This window comes from Ptiloglossa arizonensis, chromosome 11 (assembly GCF_051014685.1).
Source record: "Ptiloglossa arizonensis isolate GNS036 chromosome 11, iyPtiAriz1_principal, whole genome shotgun sequence".
Taxonomy (NCBI): domain Eukaryota; kingdom Metazoa; phylum Arthropoda; class Insecta; order Hymenoptera; family Colletidae; genus Ptiloglossa; species Ptiloglossa arizonensis.
Genome location: NC_135058.1, coordinates 9,238,088 through 9,257,821, shown reverse-complemented (window position 1 = coordinate 9,257,821; position 19,734 = coordinate 9,238,088). Strand labels below are relative to the sequence as shown.

At 45.5% G+C, this 19,734-nt stretch overlaps 1 protein-coding gene across 2 annotated transcripts in view; it reads left to right on the top strand.

Moving 5' to 3' along the window:
• The window catches only part of LOC143152913 (protein groucho), a 103,771-nt gene that overhangs the window by 67,657 nt on the left and 16,380 nt on the right, over nt 1-19,734 (top strand). The window contains exons 6-9 of one of the 2 annotated variants that reach the window (XM_076323524.1): nt 4,197-4,476; nt 7,834-7,859; nt 14,913-15,056; nt 17,720-18,270. In XM_076323524.1, coding sequence (XP_076179639.1) covers nt 4,197-4,476; nt 7,834-7,859; nt 14,913-15,056; nt 17,720-18,270 — 1,001 coding nt within the window. Of the gene's footprint in view, nt 1-4,178; nt 4,477-7,833; nt 7,860-14,912; nt 15,057-17,719; nt 18,271-19,734 lie in introns of both variants that reach the window. The other variant, XM_076323523.1, reaches the window with a different exon arrangement.

Below are 19,734 nucleotides of genomic sequence, written 5' to 3'. Positions count from 1 at the left end.
TCACGTTTGCTGAGTCCACAGCGCGGTGATAAGCGAGTGGAGTAATTTTTAAGTTTTTTTTAAAGTTTTTCTTTTCTTTTCGAAGGTTATGCAATAATTGGATAAATCGTTGGATAATTCTCCCGATAAACAAGGGAGAATTACAGTTAGTTTTCAGATTTGCTAATCTCGAACGTTAAAATAAAATATTTATGCAATTTTCCGGGGAGGAATGTACGAAAATTTGTTGCAGATGTTAAAAGTAGAGTTACATATCTCGATGAGTATCAGTTATTGTTCGATACGAGACGAGGAATTGATTTGTGTAAGGAGAAAACCATGGGGTACATCTACGAAGCAAGTGCAATTGCACTTTGCACCGATGCACTTTGGTAAAAATCACGCACAGCGATAGATCTTGAACGATGTAGAATTTTCCTTCCAATTTTTTTCCATCTTTGCTAAGAACAGACTTCTGTTTGTTTCAATTACTAGATACACCCTCTACACTTAAAAACAAACGATCCAAATATTTCTTCCTATTGGAAGTTACGAATTACGAAAAGAAACATCTATACTGCACTTCACTTTATATATCATTTCTCGAGAAGATATATCGTTCTTCCTAGAACTTTACTCAGCACCGGACAAAACTCAATCGTAGAAGAGGGTACTTACTTTGTAAATCCCCTAATTCTTCTTCTTATTTCCCCTAATTCTTATGTACAGCGTGAAGTAAACACTTCACGTGTTCCCAGAACGTTCTCCGACGCACAGTACTGTCTCGTGTATATTTTTGAGATGAATTTTTCTATATAAATACGTTCGAATATATTTTATTTTCAACACTCCCAATAATCAAAAGGAGAATTCCACCGAATATCGTAAGACCTCGGACCACGTTCTCTCTCTCTCTCTCTCTCTCTCTCTCTCTCTCTCTCTCTCTCTCTCTCTCTCTCTCTCTCTCTCTCTCTCTCTAGCTTGTTCTCTCGCTCGCTCGTTATGGTTAAGCCAAGAAACGTCATTCTGGAAAGAAAAGCAGTCCCGACGTTCCACGAGCCGAGCCGTAACAAGGGTGAAAACGAACCCGCGGTCTCGAGGACCCTTCGGAGCCACCGACGATGTCCAACGGTTCCCTCGAAAGCCGCGTTTTCCTCTCCGTAAGGAGCGGCGAGCAACGGTGACGGTGGACCACCAACGGTAGCCGCGACGAAGAGCACACCGGGGGACGTGTGTATGCGCGAAAACGAGAAAGAGAGAGAGAGAGAAACGAGAAAGAGAGAGAGAGAGAAACGAGAAAGAGAGAGAAACGAGAAAGAGAGAGAAACGAGAAAGAGAGTGTGGCGGCGCTACCCACGCTTGCCACCAGAGGGAAACTCATCACCAACCGTTTCCCGCAAGTTCCCGTACCTGCTCCGATCGGTATATATACGACCTCTTACCGATCTTCCAATGTCCCGGCGTATAAGGCAGGGCCTGCTAGGATGCCTTACTGACGAGTCCACTAGCAGGCCCGGGATGAAACGCTTCCCCACTTCCTATTTTCCGTTCTCCTTTTCCCTCTCTCGAACATTTTCAAATTTAGAGCCGCCAAAAGAGAAACGGGCAAGAGAGAGAGAAGCGAGCAAGAGAGAGAAACGAGCAAGAGAGAGAGAAACCAGAAAGAGAGAGAAAGAGCAAGAGAGAGAAACGAGCAAGAGAGAGAGAAACGAGAAAGAGAGAGAAACGAGAAAGAGAGACCGAGGGCGCGAAGGGAGGAGGAGATATCCGATGTAAGATCAAGAGGGGATAACAGAGGCCGGTAAACTCGTTACGTGCGCGAATCATGCTTATCGTGGATTTCACTTAGGTATTTAGGGTCGAGCGTGGAGGTGGTGCAGGGGGCGAATGTAACACAGTGGTACGCGAACGAGGGTCGCGGTCTCGTCGCCGAGGGTGGATTATGCGAAATAACCCCTCTCTCGGGGCTACGCGTCGCCCGATTGTGTACGATAGTTATTTTCCTGGACTGTCGGTGAATGGGGCGCGCGCTCACCAACGAGCGAGCGAGCAGGCAACGGAGTCGGGCACCAAGCGTGTGTATACGGCTCGTATGGTCTTCCCGCAGCACAGTTTACCCCCTGGGGACGTATTTACGGCGCCCTATACACACACGCACGTGCACCTACTCTCCACGGATGTAGCTTGCAATTTGCCTTGCGGCCACTCGACTTCCGGCGAGGGGCTTTTGACGCGCAACAATTTTTTTTTCCCGCGTCTCCGGGCCCCCGTACGAAACTCGAGGGAGAGGGGGTGGGGGATCGGTGCGAAACGGAAAGCTGCGACGGGCGGAGGCCGAGAGGGTGGAGAGGGCACGCTCGTCGACGTTCGTTTCCGAGAGACGTTCATTTTTTTTCCCCTTTCTTTCTCTTTTCTCTTCTTATTTTCTTTTTTTTTGCTTTTTCGAGAAGCACGCTCTGCCAGACAGCGTTGAAAGCAATAAAGGCGCTTTGTTGACGCAGATGGTGGATAATATTTTATGCGTCGTCGGTTCCTCGCGTGTGATCGATGTGGGAGGATTTCTTACGCGAGTCGAGCAATTTCGAGCAACGATGCTAACGGCGAATAAATGCACGGTTTCGGAGCGGGGAGAAAAAACGAATTTCTTCGGATCTGGGTACGCGTTGACCACCGTGTCTCGATTGTGAACTTCTCTCTCTCTCTCTCTCTGTGTGTGACGCGTTGTTTTTAATCTCGTTTGCAAACGTTAACAATGGCACGGTCGGGAATAATCCAACGAGCTTTTATAGATTATTTAGACGTTCGAGAGCGCAATAATTCGAAAATTTATTACCGCACCAATTGCACGCCCGATACTTCTTTATCCTTGTATATTATGTTTTTATTGTCTTTTTTTTTTCATATTTCTGCGCGACGTACGGTTTTATAATGACATTTTAAGCGAATAAATATAAATAGAAATTGAAGTATAGAAGCAAAAAAAAGTCTTGCGATTCGTCATTCGTGTCTCTTACGAGCTAGAATATACAGGGTGTGGAAAAGATACTCGATGCCAAACTTTAACGACGAACGGTGTGTACTTCGTGTTAATTTTAACGGGTTCCATGTACCGAAAGTTTGGCAACAACTCTTTGGTACACCCCTTATATTATAACGAATCAGTTTTGTTACTGGAACAGGTAACTGCAGTTTTAGCCATTACTCGAACTATAATCGTTATTAAGCTAGTTTCCCCCTTGCCTGCATCACCTAGGGAACGCCTCAGGACTGCTTCTATTAATTCAATATTATCGTTAATTAATACAGGCATTACGTATCCCCCTGTAACTTTCAATTCGAACGCACGTACGGTCGACGGTGACTCGTTTTTCACGATGGATATCTATCATCGTAGCCCGGATAGTTTCACTAATGGAGCAGTCGTTTGGCAACCGAAAGGTCCGAGCTCGAATCCTCGTTCAATGATCCAAAAAGCGGATTTTAATATTTTCGCCGATATACAGAGTGCGTCGAAACTCTTTGGCCGGACTGTACCAGCAGTGCTCCACCAATACGAAAATGTTACACCAGAACAGATACTCGAATACTTTTTCCTACAGATCACAGAAACCTGTACGTCGTCGAACACATCGGTAAAGTTCGGCCACACGATTTACGAACGCTCTGTATCCTCGATGTTCCCGTCACCTTATATTTTACATCGGCGTAGAATCTAATTTTTCCTCGGGTACGCACAGTGTGTTTCAACAACCCGGTCCAACTTCACCAGCATTGTTTCACGCAAGAACAAATCCTCTTTTTCTTTGCATTACACTTAACTGCGTCTTTATCTCTATCAACGAGTTGGTAAAGTTCGACCACACGTTTCGCGAACACCCTGTGCTCCCAACATTCCCAACACCTTATATTTTACATCGACTTAGAATCTAATTTTTCCTCGGGTACGCACAGTGTGTTTGAACAACCCGGTCCAACTACACCAGCACCTTTTCATTGATAAATTTTCACGCTTCGAACAGATCCTCTTTTTCTTTGTATTACACTTAACTGTGTATTTATCTCTATGAACGAGTTGGTAAAGTTCGACCACACGTTTCGCGAACACTCTGTGCTACCGATATTCCCGACACCCTATATTTTACATTGGCTTATATGTAATATCACTGGTGTTAACCGTTAAAGTTCAGCGACTTTGACAGCCGCTCTTTCTGTTTCAGCAACAGAGACCCGATATACCAAGATTGCTGCAGCAAATGCATGCTCAGCAACTGCCACCGGGGGCGGCGATAGGCGCTCATCCTGGCCTACCCGGACTTCCGGGACTAGGGCCAGCTGCTGGACTTCCGGTGCCGCCTTCCGCCTCTGCCACTCTTCTTGGTATTGGCCTGACGCCGGGAGCTGCCACAGCACCCGGTACAACAGCGGCGCACCCACTTTCGATGCTTGGTAAACCGGAACTGCATCGTGGCCAGCCCGACGATTTAAAGAGCAACGGCGGTGAGTACTCGATTCCTTTTTCATTCACTTTGTCGCGAGCTAACTTATCACCAGGTCGTTGAACAAGTTCTGCGGACACTTATTTAAAATTATTCGGTTAAATATTGCAATTGGAACATTTTTCTTAGTTTATGTGTTGAATAGTGGTCACTGGTCAGTGATACGCCGATCTCGTAACGTTTGTTTGATCGTTTAAGTGCCGTGGATGCATTTAGAGGTCCAGAGGACAGTGGACGATCGGATTGTTATATAAACGCTTTGAAACTATCGGTTATTCAAAGTTTGGTCAAGAATGGAATGGAAAATTCGTAGGAACGTGTTGCAACTATTTTGATGCTTCTACTTTTAATGAAAGAAGTATGTACGTGTTAATATTTGGTTGTATATATTAGTAGTTTCAAAGTGCTGATGCATTTAGAAGTTCGCTGAAGACTATCAGTGTAGACTATGGAGATGCAGTGAACCATTAAATTATTACGAACACTTTGAAATTATCACTTATTCAAAGTTTGGTCCCGAATGGAATGGAAAATGCGTTCAATTCGTAGTGCAACTATTTTAAAGCTTTCACTTTTAATAAAAATAATACATACTCGTTGATATTTTGTTACGCAAGTGTCCGTAATAATTTGATCGTCCACGATATGTTCGAAAATAGCTTTCTCGTGTTGTTCAATATGGCGTAAAAGAATTACAATTGTAACTCAGTCGTACCTTAACTTGTTGTAACTTAACTTAACCTACCTGTCGTAACTTAAACCACGACAGAGTCGACACGCGCAAAAATATATTCCATCGTTCACGCGGATTGCTTCCGTACCGGAAGTATTCACCTCTCGAAGTGTTAAAGCGCTCACAAGGAACGAACTCTAATGCGGGGTGAACCGTTAAGTAACGTTACGATGAGAAATGATCGTCGATCTGTTATTTTTTCACTTGGTGATTTTTGAAGTGTTGTTCCTTCGAACCGTGTTCCATCGATTTACACCGATGATAGTTCAAAGGTGCAGCGTCCGGAAAGTAGACAGGACGAGGACTTCCCATCCTAACTTTGTTATCGCGTGTGGAGTAGCTTTAGCGATATGCAGCGTAGCAGTATCGTGCTACGCGATAACTTTCGTTCCCTTTGACGTTACGGATTCGTTTTGAATCGAGATAAAAAAACCTTTTTCGTTAGAGAATTAAACTTTATCGGTACGTTCGACTATAACCAAATAGCCAATTTTCGAGAAACGAAAGAAAATCGGCAAAAGATGGAAGTTGGATGTCGTTTAGCACGATCAACGAGCGATCCGCAGAACTTAGTCAACGACTTACTACTATGGGCAGCTGAAAAGATGTCATCTGGATTAAAAGGAACGTAGTGTCACTGAAATCTATAGTAACGTTAGAAACACTATGCAACGTTGAACGAGGATGTAGATAGCGTCGATGAATTTCTGCTCAGTCGCAGATCATCGAAGACAGATTAAAATTGAGCCAATACCATTTGTAATTTTTGACAGGTGACTTCTTTCCAGCTCCTCGTAGTACGGTCCAGAAAGATGGTTTTCGTACGTCTTCGACGAATTCCTTGACCGATCCCTTGACACCGTGGAGAAGTTTCCATTTTTATAGAGATGGTTCGACTCTTTTTTACGAGAATCGCGTTGAAAATCAGTCAATTTTAATTCACGATTACCACCGGTAAATTTGTACGTTTCTTTTGCCTAGAAGGGCGCGCGTCGAAGGATTAATCGCAGGTACAAGAATCCGGGGAGCGTAGTCGCGTTCGGGTGTTGATGCTCGCGTACCTCCATCGTTCGTTGTCGTTCATCGTCGGAAAAAGATCGAATGGCGTTGAAAATCAGCCAATTATAATTCACGATTACCACCGGTTAATTTCCACGCTTCTTTCGGCGGTGAGCGTGTGTTGTCGTATCCTCCATTCCGTTCGACCGTTCGGAAAAACCGCAAAATCACCCTCCCTCTCGAAGGGGGATGAAACCGTGTGCCCCTTCCCTTATCCACCATCTCCTCGTCCTCGTCCTCGTCCTCCTCCTCCTCCCTTTCACGATCGAATTCCTCCTGCGCCCGTTCCGCGGGAATCGTTAAACCCCGGAATACTCGTTATACGCATACCTTTCGCCCTTTCACACGATTTTAATTGCCACCACTGTGGGCAACGCGGCGGGAAAAGAAATTAACGAAATTCCGGCCTTTGGTCACGTTCGAGTGCTGCGTCCTGCCCCCTCCACACACCCTCGCTTCAGCTCCCTTCTCCTCGCCCTAGCTCCCTCTCGCCGCGATATAACGAATCTCGCCCAAGAGAGAGAGAGAGAGAGAGAGAGAGAGAGAAAGAGAGAAAGAGAAAGAGAGAACGAGCCGGGCGTCGCGAAACGGTCGGGACCATCGGAGCGGATTTTTCTCTTTTTGTCACCGTCATCCGTTTGATCCCGCTTTCACGATACCCGCGCGCACTGCCCCCTCCTCATAGGAACGGGGCGGTAGGGTGGCGGTGGGAAAAAAAAAAAAAAGAAAAAAGAAAAAAAGAGCACGAGTCGACCAACCGAGAGAAGAGGCGCTGCGCGGCCACCGAAAACTGGGATGGCGGGGACCACCGAACCGCGGGCCGGTCGAAACGTTCGGTGCACCGGAGTGGGGGTAGTTGGGTGGGTGGATGGATGGGTGGGTGGGGGATGGGAAAAAAAATATGTAGCCGACGTGACGCGGGAGAGAGCGTGCGGCTCGGCTCGGCTCGCTCGGCTCGGCTCGCTCGGCTGGAAATTTTCAAAGCGCTTTTCGGGTATCCGCTTTCGACGTAGGGGTGGGCTAGGGTGGGAGGGACGGAGGGAGGGGGTGGGAAGCGTGTTTGCGTCACCCTGTTAGCGGACACCGGCGGTTTTGAGCGAAAAGCGCATAAATATGCATGAAGATCATTTATACGGGCGCCGGTCGCCCCCTCGACCACCTATCCGCACCGCCACCCCCTACACCCCCACGCATACGTACACGCGTGTACATATATATTATATATATATATGTGTGTATGTATGTATACGCGTACCCCTTTCCCCGTTGACCTCTCTCGTTCCTGTATCTCCTCCCTTTTATGGGCACGTTATTAACATTTTATCGGTGGCGCGCGGTGGTCGTCGGGATTTTGACGATTTTTTTTCTCTCGTTTTTTTTTTCTCGATTTTCCTTCTTTTTTTTTTTTAAATTCTCTCTCGCCGCCCCCTCTCGCACCACCGCGGTCCCTACCCCTCGCCCGTTCTTCGACACGCCGAGACCGTGGTGCATGAAAATCATTCCACCCGTTGGAAACGTTCCGCACGGCTTTTTGACTGACGATTGTTTGCATTTGTCTCGTTACAGGTCTCAGCTCGACCGAGGAGAGACACGTGAGTAGAAATATTTCGTTCTCTTTCTTTTTTTCTCTTTTTTTCATTTGGTCATTTTATTCTCTCTCTTTCTCTCTCTCTCTCTTTCTCTCTTCGTTCTATATTTTTCTTTTTTTTCCACGATTCCCTCTCTCTCTCTCGCGCGTTTATTTTCGGTTAGAGATTGGGGGCGGGGGATGAGACGATAGAGATCTGTACCTAGGAATTTCGAATTAGAAACGAATTTCTCCGGGGGATTGCAGGGATTCGGTGTTCGAATCGCACGGTTACGAAGTGTCCTACCTTTTTAACCCTTTGCACTCGAAACTCTTCTTTTTTGCTACCAGAAACCGGTGCCTCGATAAAATTCTCTAAATCGTAAAATTCCTCCGGAATGGAACATTTTTATTTTAATACTCTACCTACAAGTGTTTACTCGTCTTGCACGAGTGTAATATTTAAATTCCAATTTGAATTCCAAGATACGAAGATTATGATTACGATCGAAAAAGAACACCGAATTAAGGGGCGACCGAGGGTCGTCTCTCGAGTACAAAGGGTCAATACCCATTTGTTCAACTCGCCGTGAAAAATTATAACAACACTGTGCAGATTGCGCGGTGAGACAGTTAATTAATCCGTCTTGTAATGAAATATCTATTTTTTTCTTTTAATTGTTTTGCATCGTTTCATACGTGTAGCTACCGTACCTCGAAACATTAACAGGCGTTGTATCTATTCAGTTTGTTATTCTTTCTTTCCCCCACTTCTTTGTTTCTGTCTTCTTTCTTTTTTATTTTCCCCTCTCTCATCCTCTTTCGAACGCGTTGCTCCTTCGAGGTGTGGACGCGAATCGGCGCCGGATTAAACGTACGGATTAAATTATCAAAACGACGTCGAAGGGGGGGAGACGATGTTTTTCGAACATCACGAGACACCGGTGGGGAGAGAGGAACACCGACGAAAGAGAGAGAGAGCGAGAGACGCGCTTTATTTTTCGCGTGTCGTAATTAAGGTTTACTGCGCAAATGAAATTATGTCAGCGCGGCGCTGTTTTATCACGGATGAAACAATAATATGCACCGAGATTTATGGCCCCCGTATTTTGCGTTCCGGTAAATATTTCTCCGCTGAAACGCAGACAAATCATTTATCGAAATGTCGAGTTAACAATCGGATTATCCGTTGAAGTTCAAACGTGCAATCTATCGGCACGAATAAACAAATAAACGTGGATGGGCATTTTTTCCCCGTTTATCCGTTTCGGTGCTGCTTCCGTCGGGGGATTTTGAAGGATTTAATGACGTAGATAAATAATCCAATCGCGCCGAACGAACGAACGAACGGCAAAAATTACCCGCTCCGCGTTCGCGGCGATTAAAATTATTTCGATGCACACACGTGCACTCTAACTCTCTCTCTCTCTCTCTCTATCTATCTATCTATCTATCTCTGTTACCGATTTACCGCGACTAACGAAGAAACGAAGACCATTGGTCTCTCCTCTTGGTTGAAAACAATTCGAAACGCGTCACTGTCCCCCACCGTCGTTTTTCGTTTCTCGTACAATTATTTTTTCCCCCCACCACCCGGTCCACCCACCGTACACCGCCACCGCGCGCTCACGATGCTTTAAATTATGCACTTTCAACGACTGTTCCTAATCCCGGTTGCACCGTGTACACCGTGCCGGCGGTACGCAACTTAACGTGTACGGTACAACGTACTCGACGACACGAGTACTCGCGACGTGACCCCGTGTATTACAGGTACGTTACACGCGTGTAACTTTCCGTGCGCGTGAAGGGTACAACGAGTGCTTTAACCGTACTTCGCCCACGAGTACGTACTGTACGTGCAATTATGTTTTCGACGGACGCTAGAAGAGGTATAAAGTGGCGGACGGGAAAGAGGGAAAGAGGGAAAGAGGGAAAGAGGGAAAGAGGGCGGGTGGCTGGGGAAAAAAACCTAACCGGTACCGGGAACGGTAACGGTGTGGTCCCGCGTACCCAACCGACTTTTCTTTACACGTTCTGGTCCGCTCCTCGGCTTACCGTAGAACGCCCGCGCGATTCGTTGGAATTCGAACACTTCGACGCCGAGTAAACGATCCTCGATCGATGTTCCTCGATACCTCGTGTCACGGTCCCTCGGCCCAACGTTTAACCAAAGTATTCGCGGTATCTTGTCCTCTTCGACCTAACGGTATCTAGAATTGTAGATCGAACGAATGGTTGTTGATATTTTTGTAGATTTGATTCAGGGTGTACGTTCGTTTCGTTTTAACGACACGTTTGCATCGGTAAGGTTTGCATACTCGCTTTTTCGGGGTTCTTTTAATTTTTGGTTTGTATTTTATTCCGTCAAAGACAACGCGGTGTAATATGTAAAAGTGTGCTTGTAGAAATATTCCCGGTGTTATTAATTTTTTCGCTGGGGCCGTTTCTCGCAATATTTTCCCCTTGTGCGTAAAACGGATGAAAAACAAGAGTAGAACGTAGGTAACCGTGGTCTTCGATAATACTAAATGCAAATAAAAGCGCGAAACGTACCGTGAAAGTTCTTTTTTTCTTTTTGTAATTGAAATTGAAACGATGTTCGTATCGCTGCGTACAACCGAAAAGATGTCGGACGTCGTGTTCGACGTTTAATCGATATTATTATTACGAGTTACGTGCACCAGTTTTATCATAATACTGCGTCGGTTAACGTACCGTCGAGCGCGGGCGCACTATAAATTATTTCTCGATAAATCGGTAATGTCTGCGTCAACACGGGAAAAATTTGATTCGAATAAAAAATAACGATTCGTTCGCGTCGCGTTTATTCGATTGAACGGTTAAATTTTCATCCGTTCGTCGGGGAATATTTCACTCCATAATCCAGATTCAAATTTTTGTTCAACAAGTAACGAACGGAGAGTTGTTTATCTTTTATTCGTTGCTCGAAATTTTAGCCGGATAGAAAATTTCGCAAATTTCGTACGCACGTACGCACGCGCGTGAGGAGAATCGATCGACGCGATGAAAAATGTTGTACGATCGGTCTCTGGGTGTCTCGAGGAAGAACCGTAGTTCGGTGTTACCGCGGTATCGATAACCGTTGGTTCCCTCTCGCAATCGTAACACGATTCCACTCTCGGTGAGGATGATCTTCGCGGTCTGTTACGCGCCCAATATACTCGACGCTCTCTCGCAATTACCGCCAGCCTTGGAGCCCTCGTTATCGTCCGGCGAAGTATTCGGGAACTGGCGTCGAAATATCGCGATGTAAACGGTCCACGAGTTTCTACGCCCGGATCCTCCTTCCCCCACCACTGACACCGGATCACTTTTCAACCCGGCGTCGATCAAGCGCGCCACGTTCGTGGTTACGCGAAACAAAAGCTCATCCCCACCACCGCCACGGTCGGTCGAACCGATCCGAAGAACACCTCGAATATTCCCGCGGGGATAGAAGCGATACCCGAGCGAGAGCCGAGCGGATAACATTAAAGTTACGAAAGTAATTACAGACGAATACTAGGCTCGATTGTATCGGGCTACAGGGGGGGAATAAAGTCCACGATCCACCGACCGTCCAGAAACTTTTCTTTTCGGCTTCGTAGCCGAGGGGTAGACGCGCCGCTGCACGGTTTCGTCCGTAGAAAATGCAAGTAACGACCTTCTCTCGCGAAGGGGCTCGCGCGGCCTGCAAAGGAGAGAAACGGACCGGAGTGAGACGGTGAACGAGGGTTCCCGCGCGGCGGGGAGGGGAGGGGGACGAGAAGAGAGAAAAAAAAAATAATGGAAAGAGCGCGCGGAGCAGCAATAAAGAAGGAGGGAAAGGGGAGATAGCCAGCGTGTATTATAGGTTTGCCGAGCCTGTAATCATCGCGGGACCGCGAAACGCCCATCGACGCCCTCTCATTCTGCCTCTCGCCATTCTATTTTCCTCTCTCCTTATTCGAGCGATCCTCGGGCAGTTTCCTCGGTTCGCCTCGTCCCTGGTTCTCTCCCACTCGGAGCATGTGTGCGTGTCCCTTCGACCCGTTCTCTACCGCGCTGCGCCGACTCTATAATCATTATCAACCTCTTCCCAAAGCATCTTCCTTCCATTCCTTTTCTCGTCATTTTTTTTTCTACCTTCCTTCTCTCTGCTCTCTACTCCGTCCCCCCAACCCCTATGTCTCTGCCCTCCTTCCCCGCGCCTCCCGGTATCGCGCTTCCTTTAATTCTCTTTCTCTGCTCCGTGCACGGTATTCGTAGCCGCCCCGGGCCGCTCTCGTCCCTCTCCCCTCCGTACCTCCGGCGACCCTAACGCGTACACGCGCGCCGAACCAACGATGCTTCGCCGTTCGCTGCCCGATTTCATTTACGTTCCGTTACGAATCGAACGATGGTTGCGCGGGGACGACGCGACGCGTGCCGGCCGCGCGCGCCAACAGAAAAATACCGATTCCGTCGCCATTTGGAGCAACGGGCCGCGTACGCGTTCCCGTACGGTGAACAAATTATTTTAATCCTTTCGTTGCCGATATCGCGTCAAGTCGTACGGAATTGCGCGCGTGGAATCAGTCACTGACGAGGAGAGAGAAATGAATTTTCGCCTCTGAGCTTGCGTCCGGTTGTCCCGCGTGAAAGTGCCATTGGCGTAGACCGAGGCGAGAACATCCCTTTTTCGAAACATGAAGTTTTATACGACGAAGATGGCGCTTCGGTGTCACCACTTTTTCGGATCGTGGTTCAGTTACCGTTCCTCGATCGAGATGTTTTATCGTTCCTTGAAAACGATTCTAAACGACGATAGGGACGATCATTTATTGGACGAGTATATTAGATGTGGCAAATTTGTACAGCTCGGTACTTTTCACTCTGTTACCCCGAAGCGTAACGTGGGTAATATAATATGAAAACTTTTCGTATCTCGATCAGTTACAATTTTCGAAGACAAGTTCACTTTACTCCCGCGAACCGGAAAATCCGTATCGGAACGTGTCCACACCTATTTTCGAAACACACGACGTTTCATCGATTCACGCTGTACGATGAACGCCCATCGGCGTTCGTCGAGCGCGCGATCGCGCTACGACCGTGTGTGTTCCGCACGCGACGCCCGGTAAAAAGAATTCGCAACTTCGATCGGTAAAATAACCACTACGGTGGACTGTTATTCGCATTAAACGGGATCGATGACAAACGTACGGTTCTTTTCGAACGAAACACTGTTGTAAGAGTGTAATCCACGAGTAACTATGTACAACTCGTGCGCCTTTTAAAGCGAATTTTCTCTTTCGAAATGGTAGGTAGCATCGAACGAAACGCGAAACAAATTGGATAAATCGTGGAATTTCCTTGGTCGACCGGTAATATGAAATTTTCCGCGAACAGCTATGAAACGTATTTTTCTTTTTTTCGTTCTTCTTTTTCTTCGCGGGATAGATAAGAGAGAATTGAAAACCTTTATTCAAACGTCAATGGGGCGGGTGGTTGGCGAGGTAGGAGGTGGTTGCGAGAATCGTTATTCCGTGTTTCGAAACCATTACGGGCCGTTCGTGCGCGATGTTGGAGATGTTTTATTCAAGAACGCGAAGCGTTGAAAATTACGTTTCGATGCCTTTGAAACGGGGCGTCCGGTTGGTGCGGCGCGGCGCGGCGAATTCGAAATCGATTATCGCGAAACGCGCTCGCGTGACAATTGATAATAATCGTCGACGCAGGTAATTACGGTTTTGTCACGTTGATCGGACCGCAGGAAACCGGTGGGTAATCCGTTGTTCCAGTCCACGCCGGTTGTCTGTTATTTAACTAGAGATTAACGGCCCACCTACCCTACCCTCTCCCCACCCCAACCCGCCACCCCACGACTCGGTGTAAACGTATATTCATGGTACTTCTGTCCGTACAACCGGTGTCTTCGTCGGGTATCGTAGTCGACACGTTGCTTCTTCGTCGGGTTGCGCGCGCGCACCACGAGCGTCGTTTAATCGTTCGTGTAAATCAAAAAAACCCGTTTGAACGTGTCGTGTCGGGACAGCGAGACATATTTTCCTCTGTGGTTTCTACCCTCCCCGATACGATCGAAACTTTCTCTCTCTCTCTCTTTCTCCCCGCTCCTCTCTCAACTTGCCCGTACATTTACTCGCTCACGTTTCTCTCTCTCTGACTCACTCGCATTCACTCGTTTACTCACTCGTTCGCTCACTCACTCGCATACAATCGCTACAATCGGCTAGTTACTCACTCACACTCACCTGCTTACTCACTTACACTCACCTGCTTACTCACTCACACTCACCTACTTATTCACTCACTCTTTCGCTCGCTAACTACCTTCTCACTCGTTCGCTCACTAACTTATTCTACTCTCTCACTTATTCCTCGATGACTACTCTCTCATTCATTCACTCATTCTTCGCTAACTACTCTTTCATGTGCTCACTCATTCCTCGCTATCTATTCTCTCATTTGCTCACTCATTCCTCACTAACTACTCTTCCATTCGTTCACTCATTCCTCGCTAACTACTCTCCCATTCGCTTACTCATTCTTCGCTAACTACTCTCTCATTCACTCACTTATTCCCTTACTACTTATTCACCCACATATTCCCTTACTACTTATTCACTCACTTGCTCGTTACTTACTCACTCACTCACTACTCTCTCATTCACTCACTTATTCCCTTACTACTTATTCACTCACTTATTCCCTTATTACTTATTCACTCACTCGCTCATTACTTGCTCACTCACTCACTACTCTCTCATTCACTCACTTATTCCCTTACTACTTATTCACTCACTCGCTCATTACTTACTCACTACTCATTCGCTCACTCATTCATTTACTACTCATTCCTCTCACTCGATCTCCTATTCATCCACTCGATCTCTCGCTTACTCTTTCACTCCGTCGCTCACACCAGTTCGCTTGCCAACTTACTCGTTTACTCACTCGCTACTCGTTCTCTCACTTTCTCTCTGTTAATCCGTCTGCGTCTGTCTCTCGCTCTCTGCTATCTGTCGCGATCTCCGGCATTCCGAAGACGCGTGCGAGAACATCGCCGCAACGCGTAATTTTCGTCACGTTACAGAGAAGCTCGATATCGCCTGGCGATAAATACAGTCGTCCACGAACACCGCAGGAGACGCACCATTCCCATCATTCTCAGAATCACCATGACCATCCCATGCACATCAAGAAAATGAAAAAGGAGCAGGATAAAGACATCGGTCACGTAAGTATAACCCTGTACGCTTCGTGTTCCGCTTCGCGTTCACCTGTGGACGTTTGTTGCTCGGACGGGTACGCGTCCTTTTATTTTGATAATCACCACGGAACGACGATAACGTTCATTATCGTTACATCGCTCGTATAAACGCGGATCACTCGGTGTAACGTTGAAACGTGTCTGAAATTTTAAGTAAGATAACGCCGATCGGCCTCACCGGTATTTAACCGAGGTAAGAAAGTGTACTCTTCGAACAGATCTTTGTTTCCTCGACTGTTAAACAATATCGGAATCGGTGAATTCGATTGGAAGATTTAAAATTTTAAGAACGATTCCCAATACTCGTCAAAGACGACAGACACCATTCGTTCGAGGAATCTTTCGATAATTTTATCGAAAATCTTTAATTCGATCTCCTCCTATGTCGAGGAATGAAATTTATTAATACAAATGACTGTTGGTCGCCGATTCTGTACCTCTGACCGGTGTAAATAATGTAAAAGATTTCGGTGTCTTTTTTCTATGCAAATTTTTACGCATTTATTACTTCAATATATATTAACGAACCGTCGTATACCATTTGGTACACGTAACATCGTTAATCGGTTAGACAGTTAATCCGAATTGAAAAGACCAAAATTAAAAAGACATATTACAATCGGAAATATTAACAATTCCACCGTGCAACTTGCGTTACTTGAATCTCTCGTGTTGAATTAAAAAATATCCCTGCCTATCGGAGTATTAAAAAAACTGGGATATTTTTTAATCCACTACCCCTCGAATAGTTGAGAACCTAACGTATCTTGTAAACATTGTATCGAAAACGTACGATCCGTGAGATCAATCTCTATCGAAGATATTACAAGGGATATCGATGTCTAACGTCACTGACACGAATTACTTGTAATAAATTTTCAAAGTGGCTACCATTTTCACACGCACAGAGGTCAACTCGCCGCAATAGCGACCGACGCGTCTCCTGTAACGTACACGGAGTGATATTGTTGCTCCCAGTTACCACAGAATAGTGTCTTTCATCGATCCATCGGCTAAAATTACTTTGGACATCGATACCTTTCGCAATATCTCTCGACAGCATTTATCTCGTTAATTACGCGTTTTCGACACAATGTTCGTAGCCTGAGAAGACTAAACACACCGTCCCTTGAGAAGACTATCTTTTTCAGGGACACCTTGTATATTAACGGTTCGATACACCGTACGATTCTTTTAGAATGTCCGTTATTAATACCAGTTACTCTAATTAGGTTATATTACTGTATCGCAACATCTGTTCCTTGGCTTTTGTCCTACTTCGTCCGATAGTGTTTGTTAGTGTCTCCTGTTGAACGTACAGGGTGTCGCGAAACGAGATTGAGAAACTTTGTCGAAATATTCGTGAGATCGTTCCGTGGAATAATTGTTGCACGCATTGTGGATCGATTCGTGTTCGTTTTCGAGATACGGACAGAAATATCGATACGAGTTGATACTCGATTAGATGCAGATATTCGATATTTTCCATCGATAAGAGCGAAACTTTGAGGGTGTATTTAAATCGAATAGCAATTGACAGCAAACATCGGAGGATGTTGGTGTTGGTATTGACAACAATTTTGCAACAGTATTCGATGAATGGGGTCAATGGAAACACGTCTATTTGCGGGCATAGAGACACGAAATGGGAATGTTGAACAATTTGTTGCGAATCTGTATCAAAACAACTTCACGTAGTTTCGAATAAATAATTAATGCCCAAAAGTTTAGTAGCTCGAGTGCACTCGATTAGTGGTTTGTATCGTTTTATCTTCTATATATAGAGAACAAAAACGAATCAACTCACAGTGTATATGACACTTATTGTCGAAGATCATTTCTCAAATTTGTCGACAAAGTTTGTCAGTTTTATTTTGGTACTCTCTGTACATATTTTTTACTCGTTTCTCTTGATTTTAACATATGGACGGTTAGGATGTTGCCTTACGGTATCGTACAACCAGTAAATAAATTTTCAAAATCTTCTTTCATAGCCCGCAGAGTAACGGTGAAAAAAGCGATTGGGTTTTCAATCGTTAATCTTTTAAAAACGAAAGACTTCTTTCGACCTCTTCTGCTGCCAACTTTTCGAGAACTAAAGACCTCTTTCAACGTCTCCAGAAGGCTAATAGTTCAAAAACCAAAGACTTCTCTAGACGTCTCCTATTGCCAACTTTTCCAAAATTAAAAACCTCTTTCGTCGTTTCCCATTCCCAACTTTTCAAAAACTAAAGACCACTTTCGACGTCTCCTATTGCCAACTTTTCTGGACCTCTCCAAAAGGCTAATAGTTCAAAAACGAAAGACCTCTTTCGACATCTCCACAAAGCTAATAGTTCAAAAACCAAAGACTTCTCTAGACGTCTCCTATTGCCAACTTGTCCAAAATTAAAAACCTCTTTCGTGATCTCCCGTTCCCAACTATTCAAAAACTAAACACCTCTCTCGTCATCTCCCGTTCCCAACTATTCAAAAACTAAACACCTGTCTCGTCTCCAAAAGGCTAATCATAAAAAAAAAATCAAAGACGATTCTCAGCATCTCCGATCGTCGATGCCTTAAGTAGTCCCTCACGGTATCGAAAAATCGCCGAATAAATTTTCAAAACCTTCTTCCTCGATGGTTTGCAGAGCGACGGTGAGAAAAGCGATCAGGATCTAGTCGTGGACGATGCCAGCGAGGGACCAACCAGCCCTGTGGTGAATGGCACATCGTCGCCCCGAGAAAACGGTCTGGACAAGGTGGTACCAGCGATGGGCACAGGCGTTCAGACGAAGAAGGACGTGCCACCTCACTCGCCCAGGAGTGGAACCAGCAGCAACGCTAGCACACCGTCAGCGAAGAAGATGGAGGAACGGGAGAAACCCACGACACCGATCTCGAAGCCCCTGACGCCGACTTCGGGTTCCGCGCTCGGTGGATCGGGTCTGAAGCCATCAGGATCGGCCAAGCTACTTCAGGGACCGCCACCTCCTGGTGTACCGAGCGCCTATCCACCTCACTATCCACCAGGACCCCCACCGCATCATCTGGGACCAGCTGGTCAGCATCCCCACGTCGACATGATGGGCTACAACGGCTACGTAGCGCCTAGAGCACCACCTTCGCTTCAGCAACTGTACGACCCCCACGTGGCCATGAGGACTCCCATGGGATCGGTCGGTGTACCTGGAGGCAAACCGTGAGTACATGTATATACGTACATATGTGTGTATGCGTGTACTATACTCCGCGTAACATGGTCCAAGCCTAAACCTTGTCAAATGTACCCTCGTGTCCGTTCTACACGACTATCGGGGAATACCCTTCGTGTGCTAGGTGTATAGTATACTTCTATGGGAATATTTCGGTAATTATCGGTTGGAAAGCTGTATCAATTTTGAAGCAACGGGATCGGTGGAAGTTTCAACAGATTTTGGTTTCCGTTTGAAACCAGACTCGAATTTTGAACATCGTGTCTGTGATTTATCATTTTATTTTCATGTGAGTGTTGGAGGTAGACACTTTGCGGTTGACGTGGGTAGATGAAGGTTAAATTTTTATTTTTTTTTTTTATATATGGAGTGTTTCAGTTTTTTTCCAGTAGGATGCAATGGGGTATTTTAAAAATAAAAGGATCGAGGGTATGTTAAAATTAACGGTTTTCGAGTCGTTGAATGCAACATGGTCTAAAGCTTGCAAAATGTCTTAATTCATTGTTGGAAAAGTCTATTTTTATGGAAATATTTTAGCAATTGTCAGCCGGAAGTTTGTATCAATTTTGTCGCAACGAGATCCGTGAAAGTTTCAACAGATTTTGGTTTCCATTCGAAACCAGATTCGAATTTTGAACATCGTGTCTCCCGACCTGTGATTTATGATTTTATTTTCGTATAAATGTTGGAGGTAGACACTTTGCGGTTGACACGGATAGACGAAGGTTAAATTTTTTTTATTTAAACGGAACGTTTCAGTTTTTTTTCCCCCCCCTCTGCAGCAGAATGCAACGGAATTGTGCATTTTAAGAATTTTTTAATCCATCCTGCAATTAACAGTTCACGTTAATAACGAACAATAATGACACGTTTCTATTGTTACAAACTGACTGAATCTACTCATTATAAACGAGTAAATTAATTTTCCCAATTTGATTTCGCGACTTTCGAAAAAACCGTATACGCTTAAGGGTTGCAACATTGGAATTGCTGTCCTTGAATTTACACGTCACGTGGCGAGTAACTATAGTGGAAATCATTGACGTCAATGCTGATCTAGAAACTAGATATTTCGTAAACTGTTAAATTTAGAATGGACGTATCTCGATACTTTTATTGTCCGGTACTCGTTATTCCATCGAGTTCTATTATTAAAAAAGAAAAACCTGATAATTCCATTTACGAAAATAACGTCGATCCATCTTTAAACAGAAGTGCATCTCGAGATGCATCGCGAGATGCATCGCTCTTAATCGCACGTTTCCTTCGAATTTTAAACTTTGCAAACTATCGGTTTACTTCGCGCCGATAAAATCCAGAGAGTGGGTCACCTAAATCGCCTTGAATCGCGCTGAAGTTGTTTTTTTCTTAAAAAAAAAAATATTCCCGACAAAAATCGCCGGCTATCAAGGAGAACGCGTACAGTGCGGTATCAATTTGCTCTTACCTCG